This window comes from Chrysemys picta, chromosome 2, assembly GCF_011386835.1.
Source record: "Chrysemys picta bellii isolate R12L10 chromosome 2, ASM1138683v2, whole genome shotgun sequence".
NCBI lineage: Eukaryota > Metazoa > Chordata > Testudines > Emydidae > Chrysemys > Chrysemys picta.
The window spans coordinates 81992054-82014269 of record NC_088792.1 but is presented as its reverse complement, the minus strand read 5'-3'; the positions used below and the strand labels follow the sequence as shown (position 1 = coordinate 82014269).

General features: G+C 47.0%; 1 protein-coding gene across 21 annotated transcripts in view; it reads right to left on the bottom strand.

Moving 5' to 3' along the window:
• NEK11 (NIMA related kinase 11) overlaps window positions 1–22216 on the bottom strand; it is a 200073-nt gene that overhangs the window by 127301 nt on the left and 50556 nt on the right. For 20 of the 21 annotated variants that reach the window (XR_010598373.1, XR_010598375.1, XR_010598374.1 and 17 more), the window contains 2 exons: window positions 21346–21511; window positions 8420–8538 (listed from right to left, as the gene is read on the bottom strand). Coding sequence is in view for 18 of the 21 variants with exons in the window: in XM_065583619.1 (XP_065439691.1) it covers window positions 8420–8538; window positions 21346–21511 (285 nt within the window). In the remaining 3 variants the exon portion in view is untranslated. The remainder of the gene's footprint in view (window positions 1–8419; window positions 8539–21345; window positions 21512–22216) is intronic. The other variant, XM_065583634.1, reaches the window with a different exon arrangement.

Below are 22216 nucleotides of genomic sequence, written 5' to 3'. Positions count from 1 at the left end.
TTTCCTTAAAAAGCAACAGAGGGTCCTGTGGCACCTTTGAGACTAACAGAAGTATTGGGAGCATAAGCTTTCATGGGTAAGAACCTCACTTCTTCAGATGCAAGTAATGGAAATCTCCAGAGACAGGTATAAATCAGTGTGGAGATAACGAGGTTAGTTCAATCAGGGAGGGTGAGGTGCTCTGCTAGCAGTTGAGGTGTGAACACCAAGGGAGGAGAAACTGTTTCTGTAGTTGGATAGCCATTCACAGTCTTTGTTTAATCCTGATCTGATGGTGTCAAATTTGCAAATGAACTGGAGCTCAGCAGTTTCTCTTTGGAGTCTGGTCCTGAAGTTTTTTTGCTGTAAGATGGCTACCTTTACATCTGCTATTGTGTGGCCAGGGAGGTTGAAGTGTTCTCCTACAGGTTTTTGTGTATTGCCATTCCTGATATCTGACTTGTGTCCATTTATCCTCTTGCATAGTGACTGTCCAGTTTGGCCAATGTACATCGCAGAGGGGCATTGCTGGCATAGGATGGCATATATAACATTGGTGGACGTGCAGGTGAATGAGCCAGTGATGTTGTAGCTGATCTGGTTAGGTCCTGTGATGGTGTTGCTGGTGTAGATATGTGGGCAGAGTTGGCATCGAGGTTTGTTGCATGGGCTGGTTCCTGAGTTAGAGTTGTTATGGTGCGGTGCGTGGTTGCTGGTGAGAATATGCTTAAGGTTGGTAGGTTGTCTGTGGGCGAGGACTGGCCTGCCTCCCAAGGTCTGTGAAAGTGAGGGATCATTGTCCAGGATGGGTTGTAGATCACTCATGATGCGTTGGAGAGGTCTAAGCTGAGGACTGTAGGTGATGGCCAGTGGAGTTCTGTTGGTTTCTCTTCTGGGCCTGTCTTGTAGCAGGAGGCTTCTGGGTACACGTCTGGCTCTGTTGATTTGTTTCTTTATTTCCTTGTGTGGGTATCGTAGTTTTGAGAATGCTTGGTGAAGATCTTGTAGGTGTTGGTCTCTGTCTGAGGGGTTGGAGCAGATGCGATTGTACCTCAGTGCTTGGCTGTAGACGATGGATCGTATGGTGTGACTGGGGTGGAAGCTGGAGGCATGAAGGTAGGCGTAGCGGTCGGTGGGTTTTCGGTATAGGGTGGTGTTAATGTGGCCATCGCTTATTTGTACGGTGATGTCTAGGAAGTGGACCTCCCGTGTAGATTGGTCCAGGCTGAGGTTGATGGTGGGGTGGAAGCTGTTGAAAGCATGGTGGATCCACAAACCTGGTAATCCTGGACGCCCCATCATCTCGGACATTGGCACTCTCACTGAAGGACTGTCTGGATATGTGGACTCCCTACTCAGACCCTACGCCACCAGCACTCCCAGCTATCTCCGTGACACCACAGATTTCCTGAGAAAACTACAATGCATTGGTGACCTCCCAGAAAACACCATCCTAGCCACCATGGATGTAGAGGCTCTCTACACAAACATCCCACATACAGATGGAATACAAGCTGTCAGGAACAGTATCCCTGATGATGACACAGCACAACTTATTACTGAGCTCTGTGACTTTATCCTCACGCACAATTATTTCAAATTTGGTGACAATATATACCTCCAGACCAGTGGCACTGCTATGGGCACCCGCATGGCCCCACAATATGCCAACATTTTTATGGCTGACCTGGAACAACGCTTCCTCAGCTCTCGTCCACTCATGCCCCTTCTCTACCTACGCTATATTGATGACATCTTCATCATCTGGACCAATGGGAAGGAGACCCTGGAAGAATTCCACCATGCTTTCAACAGCTTCCACCCCACCATCAACCTCAGCCTGGACCAATCTACACGGGAGGTCCACTTCCTAGACATCACCGTACAAATAAGCGATGGCCACATTAACACCACCCTATACCGAAAACCCACCGACCGCTACGCCTACCTTCATGCCTCCAGCTTCCATCCCGGTCACACCATACGATCCATCGTCTACAGCCAAGCACTGAGGTACAATCGCATCTGCTCCAACCCCTCAGACAGAGACCAACACCTACAAGATCTTCACCAAGCATTCTCAAAACTACGATACCCACACAAGGAAATAAAGAAACAAATCAACAGAGCCAGACGTGTATCCAGAAGCCTCCTGCTACAAGACAGGCCCAGAAGAGAAACCAACAGAACTCCACTGGCCATCACCTACAATCCTCAGCTTAGACCTCTCCAACGCATCATGAGTGATCTACAACCCATCCTGGACAATGATCCCTCACTTTCACAGACCTTGGGAGGCAGGCCAGTCCTCGCCCACAGACAACCTGCCAACCTTAAGCATATTCTCACCAGCAACCACGCACCGCACCATAACAACTCTAACTCAGGAACCAACCCATGCAACAAACCTCGATGCCAACTCTGCCCACATATCTACACCAGCAACACCATCACAGGACCTAACCAGATCAGCTACAACATCACTGGCTCATTCACCTGCACGTCCACCAATGTTATATATGCCATCCGATGCCAGCAATGCCCCTCTGCGATGTACATTGGCCAAACTGGACAGTCACTATGCAAGAGGATAAATGGACACAAGTCAGATATCAGGAATGGCAATACACAAAAACCTGTAGGAGAACACTTCAACCTCCCTGGCCACACAATAGCAGATGTAAAGGTAGCCATCTTACAGCAAAAAAACTTCAGGACCAGACTCCAAAGAGAAACTGCTGAACTCCAGTTCATTTGCAAATTTGACACCATCAGATCAGGATTAAACAAAGACTGTGAATGGCTATCCAACTACAGAAACAGTTTCTCCTCCCTTGGTGTTCACACCTCAACTGCTAGCAGAGCACCTCACCCTCCCTGATTGAACTAACCTCGTTATCTCCACACTGATTTATACCTGCCTCTGGAGATTTCCATTACTTGCATCTGAAGAAGTGAGGTTCTTACCCACGAAAGCTTATGCTCCCAATACTTCTGTTAGTCTCAAAGGTGCCACAGGACCCTCTGTTGCTTTTTACAGATTCAGACTAACACGGCTACCCCTCTGATACTTAACTTTTCCTTATTCACTTTCTCCACATCACTCACAATTTTATATACCTCTCTCATATCCCCCCATAGTCTCCTCTTTTCCAAGCTGAAAAGTCCTAGCCTCTTTAATCTCTCCTCATATGGGACCCGTTCCAAACCCCTAATCATTTTAGTTGCCCTTCTAAGCCACGAGTAGTGCTGTGTGTAACCATATTTTCTCAACTTCTTGAAATTTCTACCCTTGACACCCCTATCTTCCTCCCCCCACCCAAGTAAAAAATAATAATAATCACCACCACCATCTATATTATATACAAAGCACAGGCTCAAGGAATTTTTGTTAATTCTCCCCCCATAGGGCTCCCTCATGTCCCACCATCCCATCTAGGTCTTACCTTGCCCACTTGATTCCTGTGGTGTCAGTGGCATATACAACAGTGTTCTTTCAGGTGATAATCTGCCCCCAAGTGGAGTTAGAACAACAGTCTACAATACCTACAGTTACTGGTATTGCATGTAGTCTCATTGAGACCAATTCTTCAAACATTTAGAATAGATAAAGAGAGCACCAGAGGCTCTAGAATCCTTAGGGGTGAGCAATAAAATCAAACATGGTAACTGACTACAGTTGTTGTTCAGCAATCTTCAAATATTGCCCTGTTTTTCCTGAAAATTTTAAAGTTTTCTGTACTGAAATACTGTAGTGATTTCTAAAATGTTTTCCATACGGAGACAATAACTTCTTCTGATGCATCATTTAACTGAGCAATTTAGTCCACATCTCATAGGAAAGTAATGTTTTCATGAGATACAAAGGTAATTTCACAGAGTCCAATATATACTATTCACAAATAATTAACAATAAAATACAAATAATAAATACCTAATAGAAGGCATTATTGTATATTTACAGACTGCAGATTGAAAAATGAGTCTTTATGCTTAGTGAAATACAAAGAAAAGATTTCAATAGTATTTTAATATTTAAACTACTTCCAGTTCTTGTCGCCAAGGATAGTAGTTAACCAATTTGTTTTTATAGTGCATTGAGAGATGAGAATGAATTAAATCAATGGCTTATGCAGTGGGTATTTACCAAGGTTTCTAAATAAACAGATGAAATACACTTGTTATAGCAACTTTTTAAAGCAATATACATGCATTTGTCATGCATTAAATTAGCAAGGAACATTACACTATTTAAAGTGACATTCATCATTTCACATATGTATACATATTTATTTTTATATAAAATGTCTCACTTTGTTCAGATGGATACATTCTGTGGCTACTATTCATCACAAAGAAACTCTAAAGTAAACAACCGGTCACTGATTTCTGGGCAGGATTTGGATTCCAAAGGGTGGGTTTCAAATGTGGCTAAATTTAGTTATTAAAAACGTTATAAATTTACCTGTGCCTATGTACAATAGACTGTGCATTTGATCCTCACTTGTTATATAAAAGCACCATACTTCAGGGTGCAGTAGACAGAAACAATCTATTTTCATAGACAAGTATGGAAGAACTTTTTTCATCATGCTCTGCTCATGCTGAATAAGGCTTCCTCTGCCACATGCTACCAACTGAAACAGAGTGAAGTTTACTGCTGTGAAAATATTATGGAACTAATTTGAACAGTGTGTGAAGAACTATTTGTAGAGCTAAGTGGCTTCTGGCAAACTTGACTCCTGTGCAGTAGAAGGCAGAAAGACCAAACAAGCAATCTAAGCAGTGCCTCGTGCACTGTAGGATGGTAGTTGACGGCCTATTTGCACCATTGGGGCTACTATGCCAAAATCATTCCATTTTGAAACTGCTTTAGTGGAAATTACCAAGGTGAAGGACCACATAGTGATTAGTTTTACTCAAAAGAAGTTTCAACAATGGCGTGATTGCCTGGATGCTGTTAGGAGCAATTTTGTGTGTGGACATGTGATGTGTTGCAAGCGCTAGACCAAATGGTGGTTAGCATGCTAACTTTCTCTAACCTAAACAAGCACGCAGTCCATTATTTCTCTTTCTGTTATACTAATGATAGATGAGATGTGCATCCATTTATTCTAGACAATTTAGCTGTCAAGTTCAAATCCAAAAAAACTTCCAATTATGTAAAATACACAGTAGGTGGTGTGGTCACCATGAGATAATCATACCCTTTGAGATTTATGAAGCACAAGAAAAAGATGAAAATTTCTAATCTTTCTAATCTGTAATGTCATTGCAAAAATCCTTCCAGGTAGCAAAAAAATCTTGTTTTGAAAATAGAATTTTTAAATACTGAAGCAGTAGTTTCAGCTAAGCTGTAGACACATGCTCAGCTATGTGGATAGATGTATGCAATTTAAATGCTCCTGAGCAAAAGTTCTCCTTCTCACGATCCAAGGAATTTTTTTTTATTATGAAATGCAATTGTTTATGAATACTCATGTTTTCCAGTTTTAGGCCCATGTTGTCTTTGCACTAGAACTGGAAATGATTAAAAGCATGTGCTATAATTTTTCCATATTGTTAGAGAAGAAATCAGTATAATTATATAAATAGAGACTGGCAATTATATTTTTTGTACCTAGAATGGATGCCTGTTATAGACTTATTAAAAAGTCCACATATTTACATTCTTGCTATTGTTTGTCTCTGATAATTTTTATGTTGCATGATAATAAAGAAATACCAGAAAGGTACAGACTATTTTTTTAAATGTGCATCTATATACAAATATATGATGCATTAAAAGGAATGCAAATAAAAATTGTCAAACTATCTGAGCGTGGTTGGGGACGTGCCATTAAACAGTGATGACTCAAAGAGAGAAAATAAAAAGGGGAAGGGGGAACCTGAGCTACAGAAGGCATAGAGAGATGAAAATCACAGGGGAAAGACAGAAGTTAAGAGCCTGGGACAGCGAAGCTTTTTTAGTTTCACTTTATTACATAGTGTAGCGGGGTGGTAACCCCGCTCCGGTCCAGAGGGGGCTATGGCTGGAGAAAGCAGCTTTTAGGATGAGCTGATTGGGGGAAGTGGCTGCAGCTGGGGCCACGCCCCAAACAGACTCAGCTGGCCCTATAAAGGCCAGGGCAGCCAGAAGCTTAGCAGTCTCTCTCTGAGTGCAGAGAGAGAAGGGCCTGGCTGCAGCAAGCTAGGGATAGTGTACCTGAGTGGAGCAGGGCTGGGGAGCTCCAGCCTGGATAGCCCCAGGCTGTGGCCTAGCGGAAGGCCAAGGGGTACTGGAGGTTGCAGAGGGCAGCCCAGGGATAGGCCAAGGCAGCAGGTCCAATCCCCCCTTGCCAGTGATGAGTGGCCTATACTGCAGTCTGCCCCAGGGAGCGGGGGCTAGTTGGTGACTGGCAGTGGCCTAGTGGTGAGGCAAGGTGGGGATAGTGGGTGGAGGTTCCCCAGGGAGGGGAGACTGAGATCTGTGGGGTACTGCCAGGGGGCAGCATCCCAGTAATAGGGGCACCAGGTCCTGGGAGGGACAGGGGTGCCAGAAGAGGACAGGCGGATCACTGGCCTGCAGAGGGCGCTCCAGGTGCTGGTGAGCTAATTACCTGGATGACCAGCAGGAGGCGCTGCAGGGGTGAGTCCTGACTTCTTACACATAGTGTATCCCCTTATTTAAAATATATATATATATATGTGTGTGTGTGTGTTTAAGTAAGGGTTTCACACAAAGCTGTCTTTCTAGGATATGACCATTCCTAATTCCCCAACTGGAGTTTGAAAAAGAAAATTGGTAGTTTAATTAAATTTTGAGGTTTTTCATTTCAATCCTATTCCTCATTTTCTGTCTGAGGCAAATGCTGGGAAAGCACTCCTTGGATAATCTGAAAGGTAGCACTCAAAGCAGAGACCTCTATCCATCATGCTCTCTACAGCAGTCTGTAGATGTATAGGCAAAGGTACCAACCTCTGCTAAAATACTGCCTTTACAGCCAAGGGATTCTTATCCCTAAAAGACTGGCATGGGTCCAAGTCTTTGAGTAATGGAGGATGAAATATGCTGGGATTTGGGAGGGTAGAGTTAGCTATATAGGATTTTATATCAAGCTCATCACAATGGTATTTTAGTGTTGCCAACAGCCACAAACAACTTTGATGAAAAAGGGAAGATGCTGAAAGTTAGGCTCCCTGCTCTAGAACTTCTGAAAAGCCACTAAGAAAGGAGTCTTTCATCCCCTGTCTGCTCTCCTAGGGCTCAATCCTGCAAAGTGCTGAGCACATTGGTCCTGATCCAGCAAAGCACTTTAGCCCATGCTTAACTTTAAGCATCTGAGGAGTCCCATCTAGGTCAAACTTGACCTGTGTAGTGAAATGTGAAAGTGGATTACACAAGCTACCTAAGTAGTGTCCAGTGCACTGGTCCGACTATTTGCACCATCAGGGGTAGTGTGCCAGAAATCACTGTCCATATTGGGACTACATTAGTGGAGACTGGCTGGGTAGAACATCATATGGTGGCTAGCCTTGTTCAAAGCAAACCTAATCAGTAGTTCAACTGTCTGCACATTGCTGGGAGCAATTGTGTGTGGACATGAAGGTGGAGGGGTGTAACCGATGTGCTGGTGGGACCAACCAGTGGTCAGCTTGCCAAATTTATCTAGCCTAGACAAAGCCATTCAGCCTTAGAGTGGAATCACTCTTCATATCTCTAGATTAGAGAAGAATAAGTGGACCTTATAAGTAGATTTGAAATAAATAACCTGTGGAACTTTGTGGAATGACTAATTTATTTTCTCTGGTGTTATGGATCTTACATTATTAGAAAATTACAAAAATATGATCATCACTTAGATTCGAAACATAATTGCCTGAGTCACCTGCGGTATTTTTTTAGGTTAAGTCATTGATGTACTGATGAAAATAGTAAGTGCCTTCAAACACATATCCAAAATGAGGAACATTAGGCCAAATTTATCCCTAAGGTAACTTTATTGATATTAATGGAGTTGCTCCAGAAATAAATTTTACTCTTTATGTTTAAGAGGTGTTCTCTCTCTTATAAGGCTGAATATTTGTTTTACTCACAAGATTTGATTAACTGTTTTGATCCTACTCTATATTTTCAAGGCTGTCACCTGGATCTTAGAAAATAAAGATCTGCAAATGATGACTACTGCTAAAAGAGGGTCATAATACTGCTAGATGACAGGTTGTAATAGAAGTATAGGTATTGAAGGGTCGGACCCTTCAAAAACGCACTGTTCTTGCTAAATGGTTTTTCAATCACGTATACTAATTCAAAATGGGTGTACAGGGTTTTCTATATATATATATAAAACAATAATCAGCAAGGTTTTATTTCCATTTGAATATCTGTAATTAGCCAATACAAGTCTGCTTTGTCATATCACATCTAACTGGTTTCATATGAAAAAGTAAATTACTGTACCTTTCATGCATATAGTTGACTCCAAGCAACAACTGTATAAACCATTCTATTATCTGGCTTTCAGTGAATATTTTCCCAGCTTCTTTGTATTCTTGAATTTTGCAGTCTAGATCTCGACCCTGAAACATTGGAGGATATTGGCATGTTTAATATAAGGGTTATAAACATTTCTTCTTATGCCAAAAAATAAGACTCAGTTATTATCTGTTACCCACAGGCATATTGGGTATATGACACACCCTTTAATTCTAATGCTGATCTTTATCAATATAGCTTTCTAAAAATTCTGTTTAATACAATTTTTCAAAATACATGCAGCTTAAAAAGGAAAATCATCTTCCAATTAGAGATATCAAAGACCATGAGTCTTTGAGTTAAGTTTAGAGGCGAGAGCAACAAGGATGATGTCGTGGTGGACATCTGCTCTAGACCACCAGACCAGGAGGATGAGGTAAACAAGGCTTTCTTCGGACAACTAACAGATGTTTCCAGATCACAGGCCCTGGTTCTCATGGGGGACTTCAATTACCCTGACATCTGCTGGAAGAGCAATACAGCAGTACACAGACAATCCAGGAAGATTTTGGAGAGTGTTGGGGACAAATTCCTGGTGCAAGTGCTGAAGGAACCAACTAGGGGCCATGATCCTCTTGACCTGCTGCTCACAAACAGGGAAGAATTGGTAGGGAAAGTAGAAGTGGGTGGCAACCTGGGCAGCAGTGACCATGAGATGGTTGAGTTCAGGATCCTGGCAAAAGGAAGAAAGGAGAGCAGCAGAATACAGACCCTGGACTTCAGAAAAGCAGACTTTGACTCTCTCATGGAACTGATGGGCAGGATCCCCTGGGAGGCTAATATGAGGGGGAAAGGAGTCCAGGAGAGCTGGCTGTATTTAAAGAAGCCTTATTGAGGGCACAGGAAAGGACAGTTACCTGTTCCATAACTAGCGTTCTTTGAGATGTGTTGCTCAGGTGTATTCCACTATAGGTGTGCGTGCTCGCCACGTGCACCGGTGCCGCAAGTTTTTCCCTTAGCAGTATCCGTAGTGGGGGAGCACTGCTGCGACCCCTGGAGTGGCACTGGTATATCGCACCATAAAGGGGGCTGCATGCTCCCCCCACCCTCAGTTCCTTCTTGTCAGACAACTCCGACAGAGGGGAAGGAGGGTGGGACACAGAATACATTTGAGCAACACATCTCGAACGCCAGTTAGGGAACAGGTAACTATCCTTTCTTCTTCAAGTGATTGCTCATGTGTATTCCACTATAGGTGACTCCAAGCTATACCTGATGGAGGCGGGTAGGCGTTTAAGACTAAAGTTTTAAGGGTTACCCGGGTGGAGCACCGCCCTACCAAACCCGGCGTCATCCCTTGCTTGGGAGACTATTGCATAGTGTGATGAGAAGGTGTGGACAGAGGACCATGTAGCAGCCCTACAGATGTCCTGAATAGGGACATAAGCTACATAGGCCGCAGACAAGGCCTGGGCTCCCGTCGAATGAGCCTTCACAATAGGAGGCGGGGAAACTCCTGCCAGGTCGTAACAGGTGTTAATGCACAAGGTGATCCAGCGGGAGATCCGCTGGGTGGACACCAGTCGTCCCCTCATGCGCTCGGCCGAAGCAATGAACAGCTGGGGACACTTCCTAAATGGCCTGGTTCTGTCCAGATAAAAGGCCAGCGCTCTGCGCACGTCTAACATGTGCAGGCGGCGTTCCTCATTGGAGGAATGGAGCTTAGGACAGAGGATCGGGAGGAAAATATCCTGATCCATGTGAAAAGCCGAGACAACCTTCGGCAAAAAGGCGGGGTGAGGGCAGAGCTGAAGACCGTATACAGTGGTTCAGAGGTCAGGGCCCTGAGCTCAGAGACCCGGCGGGCTGAGGTGATAGCTACTAAGAACGCCACCTTCCATGCCAAGTGGGACCACGAACACATGGCTAATGGCTCAAAGGGAGGCCCTGTGAGGCAGGAGAGTATCAGGTTTAGGTCCCAGAGGGGGACCGGAGGTCTGGCGTAAGGGAATGCCCGATCTAACCCTTTCAGAAACCAGGCTGTCATGTGATGAGAAAACACAGATAGGCCCTGCACCGGTGGGTGGAAAGCTGAAAGGGCCGCCAGGTGCACCCTGATGAAGGAGGGTGCCAGCCCTTGGGTCCTAAGAGACAGGAGGTAATCAAGGACAAGTTGGATAGATGTGGGAGAGGAACCTCTATCCCTCGCCCACATAGAGAACCTATACCACTTAGCCAGGTAGGTTCGACGCGTGGAGGGTTTCCTACTTTCCAGCAGGACCCTTCTCACATCCTCCGAACACTTCCCTTCCTCCTCATTCAACCATGGAGCAGCCACGCTGTCAGGTGGAGCGGGGCAAGGTTGGGATGGAAGAGACAACCTTCCTCCTGCGAGAGGAGGTCCGGGCGGAGCAGCAGCCTGCAAAGGGGGCGGGGGGTGCTAAAAGTTGCAGTAGGGTCCCGTACCAATGTTGACGGGCCCAGTCCGGGGCTATGAGGATAACCCGCGCCCCGTCCGACTTCACCTTCTGTAATACCCTGCCTATTAAGGGGAAGGACAGGAAGTCATACAACAGGGGCCCCGACCATGGGAGCAGGAACGCATCCTACATCGCCCCATCGCCCTCTCCCGCCCTGGAGCAGAATTGGGGATACTGGCGATTCTGGGCGGTGGCGAACAGGTGTACCTGGGGAATACCCCACTGCAGGAAGATCCACCTGGCTACCTCCTTGTGCAGGGACCACTCGTGCTATTGGGAGAAAACCCTGCTCAGGCGGTCCGTGAGTGTGTTGCTCTTGCCGGGCAGATAAAAGGCCCGCAGGAGTACATTGTGGGCTATACAGAACTCCCACAGGAGCTGGGCTTCCTGGCATAAGGCCTGGGAACGGATGCCCCCTGCTTGTTGACTTAATACATGGCGGTCGTGTTGTCCATGAGGACTCTGACCACCTTCCCTGTATGTGGTGGCAAAAGGCCATGCACGCCAGGTGCACAGCCCTGAGCTCCCTGACACTTAAGTGCAGGGTCAGTTCCTCGGGCGACCACATACCCTGGGTCCTGAAGTCCCGCACATGAGCTTCCCAGCCCAGGTCCGAGGCATCCGACACTATATCTAGTGAGGGAGAGGGCTCTCGGAAGGGAATAGCCCGGAGCATGTTGCTTGGGAGAGACCACCACTGAAGGTGTGCCGCCACCATTGGCGGCACTGTGACGACCTTGTCCAGGCCATCCCTGGCCTGGGAGTACCGGGAGGCCAGCCAAAGCTGAAGGGACCTCATCCGAAGCCTGGCATGTCGCACCACATAGGTGCAAGCTGCCATGTGGCCTAGGATTTGCAGGCACACCCATGCCATGGTTAACAGGCTGTGACCGAGGCGTTGAGAGCTTTGAGCATCTCGAATCTGTCCTGTGGGAGGGAGGCTGTGGCCACCCAGGAATCTAGCAGCGCCCCTATAAAGCTTATGCACTGAATGGGGATTAACGAGGATTTCTCCTCGTTTACCAGTAGGCCTAGAGCTGCGCAGATGTCCAGCAGGAAACTGATCTGCTGCTGCACCAGAGACCGAGACCGGCCCTTGAGGAGCCAGTCGTCAAGGTAGGGGAAGATCTGCAGTCCTTTTCTCCTGAGGTGGGCCGCCTCCACCGCCAGACACTTTGTGAATACTCTTGGGGCAGTAGAGAGGCCAAAGGGGAGGACTGTAAACTGGAAGTGGTCCTGACCCACCAGGAAATGGAGGAAGCGCCTGTGACCCTCGAAAATGTTGATGTGAAAGTACGCATCCTGGAGGTCAAGTGCTGTAAACCAATCCCCCTGGTCTAGGGATGGAATAATAGAGGCCAGGGACACCATGCAGAATTTGCAATGAACCAGGGACTGGTTGAGATTCCGCAGGTCAAGGATGGGCCGAAGCCCGCCCTTCGCCTTCGGGATGAGGAAATACCTGGAATAAAAACCCTTGCCCTGGTATTCCCGAGGTACCCTTTCCATCGCTCCCAGGGAGAGGAGGCGCTCTACCTCCTGACGGAGGAGGAGGTCATGCTCCAGGACCCCGGCCAGCTGCCCAGATGGGAGACCGTTGGGAGGGGTTGAAACAAACTGCAGCCTGTACTCTTGGGAGATGGTGCTGAGGACCCATTGGTCTAACGTTATACAGGACCATTGCAGTCAGAAGGTCGATAAACGGTTCATAAAAGGCAACTTTATTAACTGGGTGGGGGGTGCACTGGCAACAGGCCCGGTGACCCCCCCCTCAACAAGTCCAAAACGCCGTTTTCCCGGCAGTTTGGTCTTCGAGGACCCAGGCCGCGGGGCCGAACCAGATTAGCGTTGGGACCGATGCCTTTGTTCCCTCTGCCGTTTAGGCGGGGATTCGTATCTGCCCCAAGCCGGAGGAGGAGAGGTTTGAGGCCTGGGCTTGTCCTTAAGGGGCGGGACGTAGAGGCCTAGCGTCTGCAGGCTGGTGTGGGAGTCCTTCATCCCATGCAGACGGGTGTCTGTCTGTTCCGCAAATAGGGCCTTGCCATCAAACGGCAGGTCCTGCATTATGGATTGGGACTCTACCGACAGCCCCGAAAGCGAGAGCCATGATGCCCGTCGCATGGAGACTGCGGAAGCCATCTAATGAGCGGCTGGGCCCGCTGCATCCGAAGCTGCCTGGAGAGCTGCTTTGGCTGCAGCCGCACCCTCGATCAGAGCCCGGAACTCCTTTCCATCCTTATCCTGAAGAAGGGGCTCAAACTTGGGGAGGGATCCCCAGAGATTAAACTCGTACCAGCTCAGCAGTGCCTCGTGGTTGGCCACCCTGACCTGGAAACTCGCAGACGAATAAACCTTTTTTCCAAAGGTGTCCAGTCTACGAGCGTCCTTGTCTTTTGGTGTGGGCGCGGGCTGGCCATTCCACTCACGGTGGTGGACATACTCTACCACCAAGGAGTTCGGAGCTGGGTGGATGTATAGGTACTCATGACCCCTCGTGGGGACGAAGTACTTCCTCTCGGCCTTTTTGGAAATAGGCCCCAGAGAGGCCGGGGTCTGCCAGAGGCCAGTGGTGATGTTGGCTACTCCCTGATGGAATGGCAGGCCACACGCCCCGGTACCAAGGAGGCGAGGACATTGAACAGGGTATCGGAGGGCTCCTCCATCTCCTCAGCCCGGAGCTTGAGGTTTGCTGCCACGCTCCTAAGCAGCTCCTGGTGCGCTTTGAAGTCCTCTTGGGAAGCGGGAGGCGGCAGCGCAGGGTGATTCAGTTGCGGTGAAGAGGTGGATGTTGCGGTGCCTTCAGCAACCGACGGCATTGTGGGCTCGACGCCAGGGGTTCGGCGCCCACGGTCTGATCCCAGTGAGACAATGCAGGGCGGCCCTGAGAGGCTCCCACCACGGAGCGAGGTCCCGGCTGCGCAGGTGCCTGAGGCCACGGTGCCCACTGGCACCATTGTCCTTGCCATGGAACGGCCTGGAAATGAGACGCATTGGGCGCCGGCAGGGCTGGTTGCTCCTGTGGTGCGGTGAGGCCCGGGGAGAGATGGCTGCGGGCCGACGCCAAAGTCCAGGAGGAGCGCACGGTACCGTAAAAACGACTGGAGTGGTCTATCATGACGGATCCTGCCCCGAGACTTCGACCTGGAGGAAGTCAAGAGAGAGAGAGATATCAGAGGAGCAGTCTCTGGCCTCCCTGCAGCGCCTATGGCCTCTGTGACTCGAGTACGAGCATCGGTGCCGATGGCGTCGCGACCTGTTCCTCTCGGACTGGCTGGAGGATGAACGGCGCCGCCTCTTGTCACCTCCTTGACGGTGTCAGAGACCGGAGGAATGGGATCCACTCACCAAAGAGCTGGGACGCGGAGTCAACGTGCGTCGTGGGGCTCTACTCAGCACCTTGACCTGGGAAGGTACCTCGACCTCCGACACCTCCGGGGAGGGCTGATGGGCACCCAAGTGCAACTTCCCACGGGACCGGGGGCCCGACTGAGGCGGCACTCCCGGAAGCGCTAGGATATCATGCGCGGCCTGAGCTGCTCTGGCGTTGAAGGCATGTGTACATCAGGCGAGGCTTGTATAGACGGGACTGGACTACTCCGCTCAGCGCGAGTCGGAAGTCTGTCCCGATGGGGATCGTGGGCTGCCCAACTTGGGTCTGGCCTCACCCCTCTCCTTCTCTCCGCACCGCTGAGTCTTCCCTTGTTTCTTAGCAGGGGAGCAGTGCTGGCTCGTCGATGGTGCCTCGCCGCACACTGAGGACGCGGTACCAGGCGCGGAATCGGGACAGTGAACCGGAGGCGCTTCGCTACGTGCCAAAGATGAGGTACCCGGCGCTGGGCCGGCTCAACGTGCCGGGGCCAATGCCGACTCCATTAGGAGAGCTCTGAGTCGGATCTCGCGCTCCTTCTTTGTTCGGGGCTTGAAGGAGCGGTAAATTTTACACCTCTCACTAATGTGATCCTCGCCCAGACAGCAAAGACACTCGGTGTGTGGATTGCTTCTGGGCATGGAGTTGCAACAGGAGTCGCACAACTTGAAGCCTGGGCTACAGGGCATGCCGTGAGCTAAGCACTCGCGAAAGAAAGTTCAGCAAGGAAAGTTTTCAGTGAAACTGGATACCACTAAGGCTATAACACTGCAGCCAGAGCTGGAGCACAAAGTTCCGACTACCTTCACTGGCGGCAAGAAGGAACTGAGGGTGGGGTGAGCACGCAGCCACCTTTATGGTGCGATATACCGGCGCCACTCCAGGGGTCGCAGCGGTGCTCCCCCCTATGGATACTGCTAAGGGAAAAACTTCCGGTGCACGTGGCGAGCATGCACACCTATAGTGGAATACACCTGAGCAATCACTCGAAGAACAAACCATCCCGATGCGCAGAAAGAACAGAAAATATGACAGGCGACCAGCTTGGCTTAAGAGAAATCTTCTGTGAGCTTAAACACAAAAAGGAGGCTTACAAGAGGTGGGAACTTGGACAGATCACTAGGGATGAGTATAAAAATATTGCTCAAGCATGCAGAGGTGTAATCAGGAAGGCCAAAGCACAATTGGAGTTGCAACTAGCAAGGGATGTGAAGAGTAACAAGAAGGGTTTCTATGGGTATGTTAGCAAGAAGGTGGTCAGGGAAAGTGTGGGACCCTTAGTGAATGGAGGAGGCAACCTACTGACAGATGATGTGGAAAAAGCAAAAGTACTCAATGCATTTTTTGCCCCAGTCTTCACAGACAAGGTCAGCTCCCAGATTGCTGCACTGGGCAGCACAGTATGGGGAGGAGGTGAACCGCACTCAGTGGTGAAAGAACAGGTTAGGATTACTTAGAATATCTGGGCATGCACAAGTCCATGGGGCTTGATTTAATGCATCCGAGGATGCAGAGAGAGTCAGCTGATGTGACTGCAAAGGCACTGGCCATTATCTTTGAAAACTCATGGCAAGCGGGGGAGGTCCGGGATGACTGGAAAATGAAAAATATAGTGCCCATCTTTTAAAAAGGGAAGAAGGAGAATCTGGGGAACTACAGACCAGTCAGTCTCACCTCAGTCCCTGGAAAAATCATGGAGCAGGTCCTCAAGGAATCCATTTCAAAACACTTGGAGGAGAGGAAGGTGATCAGAAACAATCAACATGGATTTACCAAGGGCAAATCATGCCTGACCAATCTGATTGTCTTCTATGATGAGATAACTGGCTCTGTGGATATGGGGAAAGTGGTGGACGTGATATATCTTACTTTAGCAAAGCTTTTGATACAGTCTCCCACAATATTCTTGTCAGCAAGTTAAAGTATGGATTGGATGAATGGACTATAAGGTGGATAGAGAGCTGGCTAGATCGTTGAGCTCAACAGGTAGTAATCAACAGCTCAGTGTCTAGTTGGCAGCCAGTATCAAACTGAGTGCTCCAGGGGTAGGTCCTGAGGCTGGTTTTGTCCAACATCTTCATTAATGATCTGGATGATTGCACCCTCAGCAAGTTCGCAGATGACACTAAGCTGGGGGGACAGGTAGATATGCTGGAGAGTAGGGATAAAGTCCAGAGTGACCTAGACAAATTGGAGGATTGGGCCAAAAGAAATCTGATGTGGTTCATCCAGGTTCAACAAGGACAAGTGCAGAGTCCTGCACTTAGGATGGAAGAATCCCATGCACTGCTACAGGCTGGGGACCGACTGGTTAAGCAGCAGTTCTTCAGAAAAGGACCTGGGCATTACAATGGATGAGAAGGTGGATATGAATCAACAGCATGCCCTTGCTGCCAAGAACGCTAACAGCATATTGGTCTGCATTACTAGGAGCATTGCCAGCAGATTGAGGGAAGTAATTATTCCCCTCTATTCGGCATTGGGGAGGCCACAGCTGGAGTATTGCATCCAATTTTGGGCCCCCTCTACAGAAAGGATGTGGACAAATTGGAGAGAGTCCAGCGGAGGAAGCTGGGGCACATAACTTATGAGGAGAGCACAGGCGCTGACTTTCCAAAGTGCCAGAGGGTGCTCGACCCTGGCTCTGCCCCAGGTTCTGCTCCCACTCCACCCGTTCCCCAAGGCCCCATCCCCACCCTGCCTCTTCAGGCCCTCACTCCATCTCTGCCCCACCTCTTCCTGACCAGTTCTGCCACCTCCCCCAGGCGCACCGCCTCCTCACTCCCTCCCCCAAGCCTCCTGCATGCTGCGAAACAGCTGATCGTGGTGGACGGGAGGCTCTGATCCACATGGCCTGCCAACGGGCAGGAGGCACTGGGGGGGGGGTGAGGATCAGCTAATTGGCTGCCCCCCTATGTGTGTTCAGCTCCCACCATTTTTTCCCTGTGGGTGGGCCAGACCCGGAGCACCTACGGAGTTAGCGCCTACGGAGGAGAGGCTGAGGTAACTGGGCTTATTTAGTCTGCAGAAGGGAAGAGTGAGGGGGGATTTGATAGCAGCCTTCAACTACCTGAAGGAGGGTTCCAAAGAGGATGGAGCTCGGCTGTTCTCAATGGTGGCAAATGATAGAACAAGGAGCACTGGTCTCCAGTTGCAGTGTGGGAGGTCTAGGTTGGATATTAGGAAAAACTATTTCACTAGGAGGGTGGTGAAGCACTGGAATGGGTTAACTAGGGAGGTGGTCGAATCTCCATTCTGAGAGGTTTTTAAGGCCCGGCTTGACAAAGCCCTGGCTGGGATGATGTAGTTGGAGTTGATCCTGCTTTGAGCAGGAGGTTGGACTAGATGACCTCCTGAGGTTTCTTCCAACCCAAATCTTCTATTATTCAAAATTTCAGTATTTACATTTCTCATTCAACTAGTCTGGAAAAATAGCTTTGGTAAAAAATTAGGGCTTGTCCATTTTAACCAGGGATAATTGTCACAAATTCCTTCTGTTCATATAATTCTACGTCACTGACCAATTACATCTTTGCAATCAATTTATAAGATACATAGATCTTTGCCTACACCATACCTACTTTAATTGCAAGTATCGGGTGGAGATTACAATGAGATACTAAAGGAAAATAGACAGTGCTTCATTCTTATTCCACAGTGGTGATTAAAAATATAAATAATAGAAAGTTACAAGTCAGATTATCTCAAATTATGCAATTTCTCCTCTCCAAACCTTTCCCTCCCAGTATGCTTGGCATTCTTGTCAAAATCCTGAGGTTCTCTCCAGTATTCCTTGTTTTTCCCAAGCCCCCAAAGCTTGATGCTGCAGCCACAATTACTCCAGGCCACGCAGATCACCCTCCTTTTGTATCACTTCAACCCAGCTTCCACAAGCTTCCCCGGGGATGGGAGTGATTTAGCCTACAACAGTAGTGTCCAAACTTGTAGTCCTTGAGGTTCTAAATTGTGGCCTGCAAGAATATTTGCATTGGATTAGGAATTGAAAATAAGTCCCCTAACTATGCCCTGCAGTTTTAAAACTGATGTGAGTCAACTCATTCACAACATGGGGAGGTAGGATCCCTGCCTCCCCTGTAGCCCCCAAAGCAGCTCTGCTGTGAGGGGCACTGAACACCTGCTGTCCCTATTCTGTTCCAACTGCTCAGCAACTTCCTGGTGGCACCTGCTATCTAGCTGGGGAGGTAAGAGATAGAAGTACTAGTTTCTCAGTTACCTGTTTCTCCACACGGTAGCTAGATGGGCTCTGCCTGAGCTTAGTGATGTACCTAGAAAAGGATAGGTGAACTATCTCATGGAGCCACCCAGACCAGTCCAGAAGAGGGAGAAAAGAAAAGAAACTCATAACCAGTGACAGCTCCTTGATTCCCTACCCCACTCCAAAGTGCCTGCTCTAACTTGTACCAGCTGGTTATGGTCCTAAAAGGTCCACACACCTGATGGAGATTACCACAGTGGACCATGCTCCAGCCACTTCTCCTCCCTGTCCTAACATAACTCTTCCCACCAATATGTCCCTACACCAGGGAAAGCATAGAAGCTGTGGAGTTCTATACCTATTGGGTACTCATCCATGTTGGGGGACTCCAGGCAAGAAGCTTGTGGGTGGTTTCTACTCTTTGTGTGGTCTGAGCAATGCATAGGGAGTGGCCCTCAACCATTTTGAAATAAAGTTCAGCCCTCACCCTTAGAAGATTGGAGCCAATGACCTACAAATTGTTCTAAGCTTGATTCTGTGGAAAAGGTAAGTACCTTAGGAAAAACTGCTCAAGAAAAACAATTCTGAAATGTTGTTGCCAGGAAGCCCTGAAGAAGTTCACTCTTCCTATTTTGTGTTTGGGAAGGTCAGTATATTCATGTTCAGGAGAGAAGGAAATAAAGTGAAGGACAAGGAAGATGTCTAGCTACTTCAGACATTTAAATTTCATGAATATTGTATAACATGCAGTAATAACTATTTTGAAACGGAATTTGCTTTTTTGGCTTTTATGATTGATAACGTGAACAAGCATTCGTGACTACAGTTGCTGATGTTCCTTAGAGAATATTTATTTCAGGCTGAACTGAAACTGCACTGAAGAAAGGAAATGAGAAGTTATTTTTATTTTGAGAATGTAATGACTTGTGTTACATTTTGTTGTTGTATTTAAAAAATCATGTCATTTAGGGGAATTAATCCATTATTGTTTTTAAGAATTATCTTTCACTGATGTCCAGTTCTAGGCCACAAAATAGAATAAGAGGTTCATCTAGGTACTTTTGTTTGAAATCAGATTGACATGACTGTTTTTATATTGCCTTACAATATTTGAAATGGATCACCCACCAAAGAAGTCCACAAAAACACACACACACACTTCTCTTCTATAACTGCGAGTGTCGGTTAGCACTGATGAAAAGTGCCAGACTGTTATTCATAGAACTGGCACAGCATCAGGCAGCTGCATAGGAGGCTTGCCCTGCACTGTTCCATCAGCAAGATTCAAAGCCACAGTAGTTTGGAGGAAATAGAACGTTTTCCCATGCTAACTTAATGCTTGGTCTTTCTTCTTATACTGCCAGCTAGGGTACCAATTACTGCCAATTGTGGAAGTAGTCCTGTGCATTAGAAACTGGACATAGAACACAGTAAGCTTCCAAACACCCATCAAGTGGCAGCACATTTTGCTCACCATTAATTTGGTCAGGATTTAAACAGACAAATTTTAGGTGAAAAGCTCTGTATGCCATTACTAAGTACATACAGTACAGAAGTACATTTTCTGGTTTTCTAGTGCACATTAGAGCAGCCTGAAGGCTGCTTTTACTTGCCCAGGTTACATATAACCTGAAAGGCATGTTACGGCAGCTGTGAGTGCCTGGGAGCAGGGGGGTCCCTGCCATGCCCATTTTCCTCAGCCATTCTCTCTATACCCACTTGGGTATAGGAGCCATTATGCAGGCTCTACAGCATTAGAGGAAGGGAGAGCCCCTATTTTGGTGTGATGTGTGGGGTTAGTTACTCTGGCTTTAGGGCTACTTTGCAACAGCAGCACAGTAAAAAGTAGCCCCAAGGCAGGGAAGAATCTAGGCCCTGGACTTGACTTTTCCCTAATTTCATGTGTCAATTCCACAGGTATCTGACCATAATGAAATGCCCCGTCAAGCGTTATTTGCAACTTACCAGAGTCCTTTTGTAACACATGTTGGATTAACAGAGTGATAGTTATTCACTGTCTCACAACTCTGAAAAACTTACATCGTTTCCAGAACAAACTTGAACAGTCCAACAATAAAAGAACATCAACAAAGTTACTTTAAGGAGTGAATTAATTTTTGATTCTATGGAATTTTATTTTCTTAATTGTTAAATGTCATTCAGGTCCCCATTTTATACCCTGCTTTATACCACCAGAGCATCCTCTCCACACTAGCCTCCCAGATACAAACAAAACCCTGCTTTCAGTCCATGCGAATACTGCTACTAAACTGATATTCCTTTCCTATCGGTTTGATCATGTAACTCCCCTCTTTGAATCCCTCCACTGGTTTCCTATCCAACATCATATCAAATTTAAGTTTTTTGTCACCACCTTCAAAATGCTACATAACTCTGCCCCTCTCTATTTATCTGCTCTTAGCAAGTTTAATAATATCCTCCCCCATTCCTTCCACTCTGCCAACACTCCCAGCTTCATCTGCCCATTTGTCAGACCTCCATGCCTTTTTCCATACAGCCCCCTATACATGGTACAACCTCCCTGAGCTCATCCACAAGGGCCCTACTCTATCCACATTTAAGTTCCTCTTAAAGACCCCCTTCTGTTATGCTGCCTACAGTGAATCAAACTGGCCTGCATTTAAATTACCTATTGTTATTCCCCTTCCCCTGATCAGTCTACTCATTTTATCCTTAGTCTATGAACTCCACAGACCATCTAAATGTGCCTACTAAATAGCAGATGACACTGCAAATAAATAATGTTATGGACTAAGTCTTCTAAAAGGCCTATTTTGAGAAACACACTGCCTCTAATTTGTTCACAATAATTTACAAGAAGTCTTACCTCACAGTATTCAGTGATGATGCAGAAACTCTCTCGTTCCACAAAGCTTGCATAAAACTTGACAATGGCTGGGTGATCTAGCTTGGAGAGTAGTTGTGCTTCTAGATTTGCTTCAACTGTTTCATTGGGCTTGAGGTCTCCAACAGAGATTTCCTTCAGAACCTTTCTGGAAAAAAAATCCCCCAAATTGATAAAAGCAGCAATATATAAAATCAAATAAAGCTTCAACCACAGTTATAGTTTCCTACCATGACATCTTAATACCAAACATTTAACTGGAATAAGTTTGATTTGGCTTTGCAATGTGAAGTGATCAGGCAATATCAAGTAAATATAAAGACACTACAGTAAAATGCTGGCAAACATGCTAGATATTAAAATGGTCCAATACCACTGCACATGATCTCAGGTGTATTTGCAAAAATATTTTTGCCAATCCAGCAATATTTAAGAAAATACTTTTGTTCAGTAATTTATACTGTACTATTTTTTTCTTGACATACTTTCACTATTATGGCCTATCATATAATATCAAATGTACAGGGGGGAAAAAAAACAGATTTTATAAACACTATTGAGACGCAACATAAATTAGAGATTTAAACATGAAACGGAGTCACAAGATCCAGCTTGTATTCATAGTTCTGCTACTGCCTTGCTATGTGAGCGTAAGGAAGTCACTTTATCTTTTGTACGCCTCAGTCTTCCCAGCTATGAAATCGAGATAATAATACCAACTAGAGACTGGCCAGGACATGAACCCTGCCAAACTAAGAAGTACAAATACTGACTACAGGGTTCGAAGCAAAACTCCATATTCAAAGTTACCAAACTTTGGGGTCAAAGATTGATTCTGAAGGACCTAAACTTC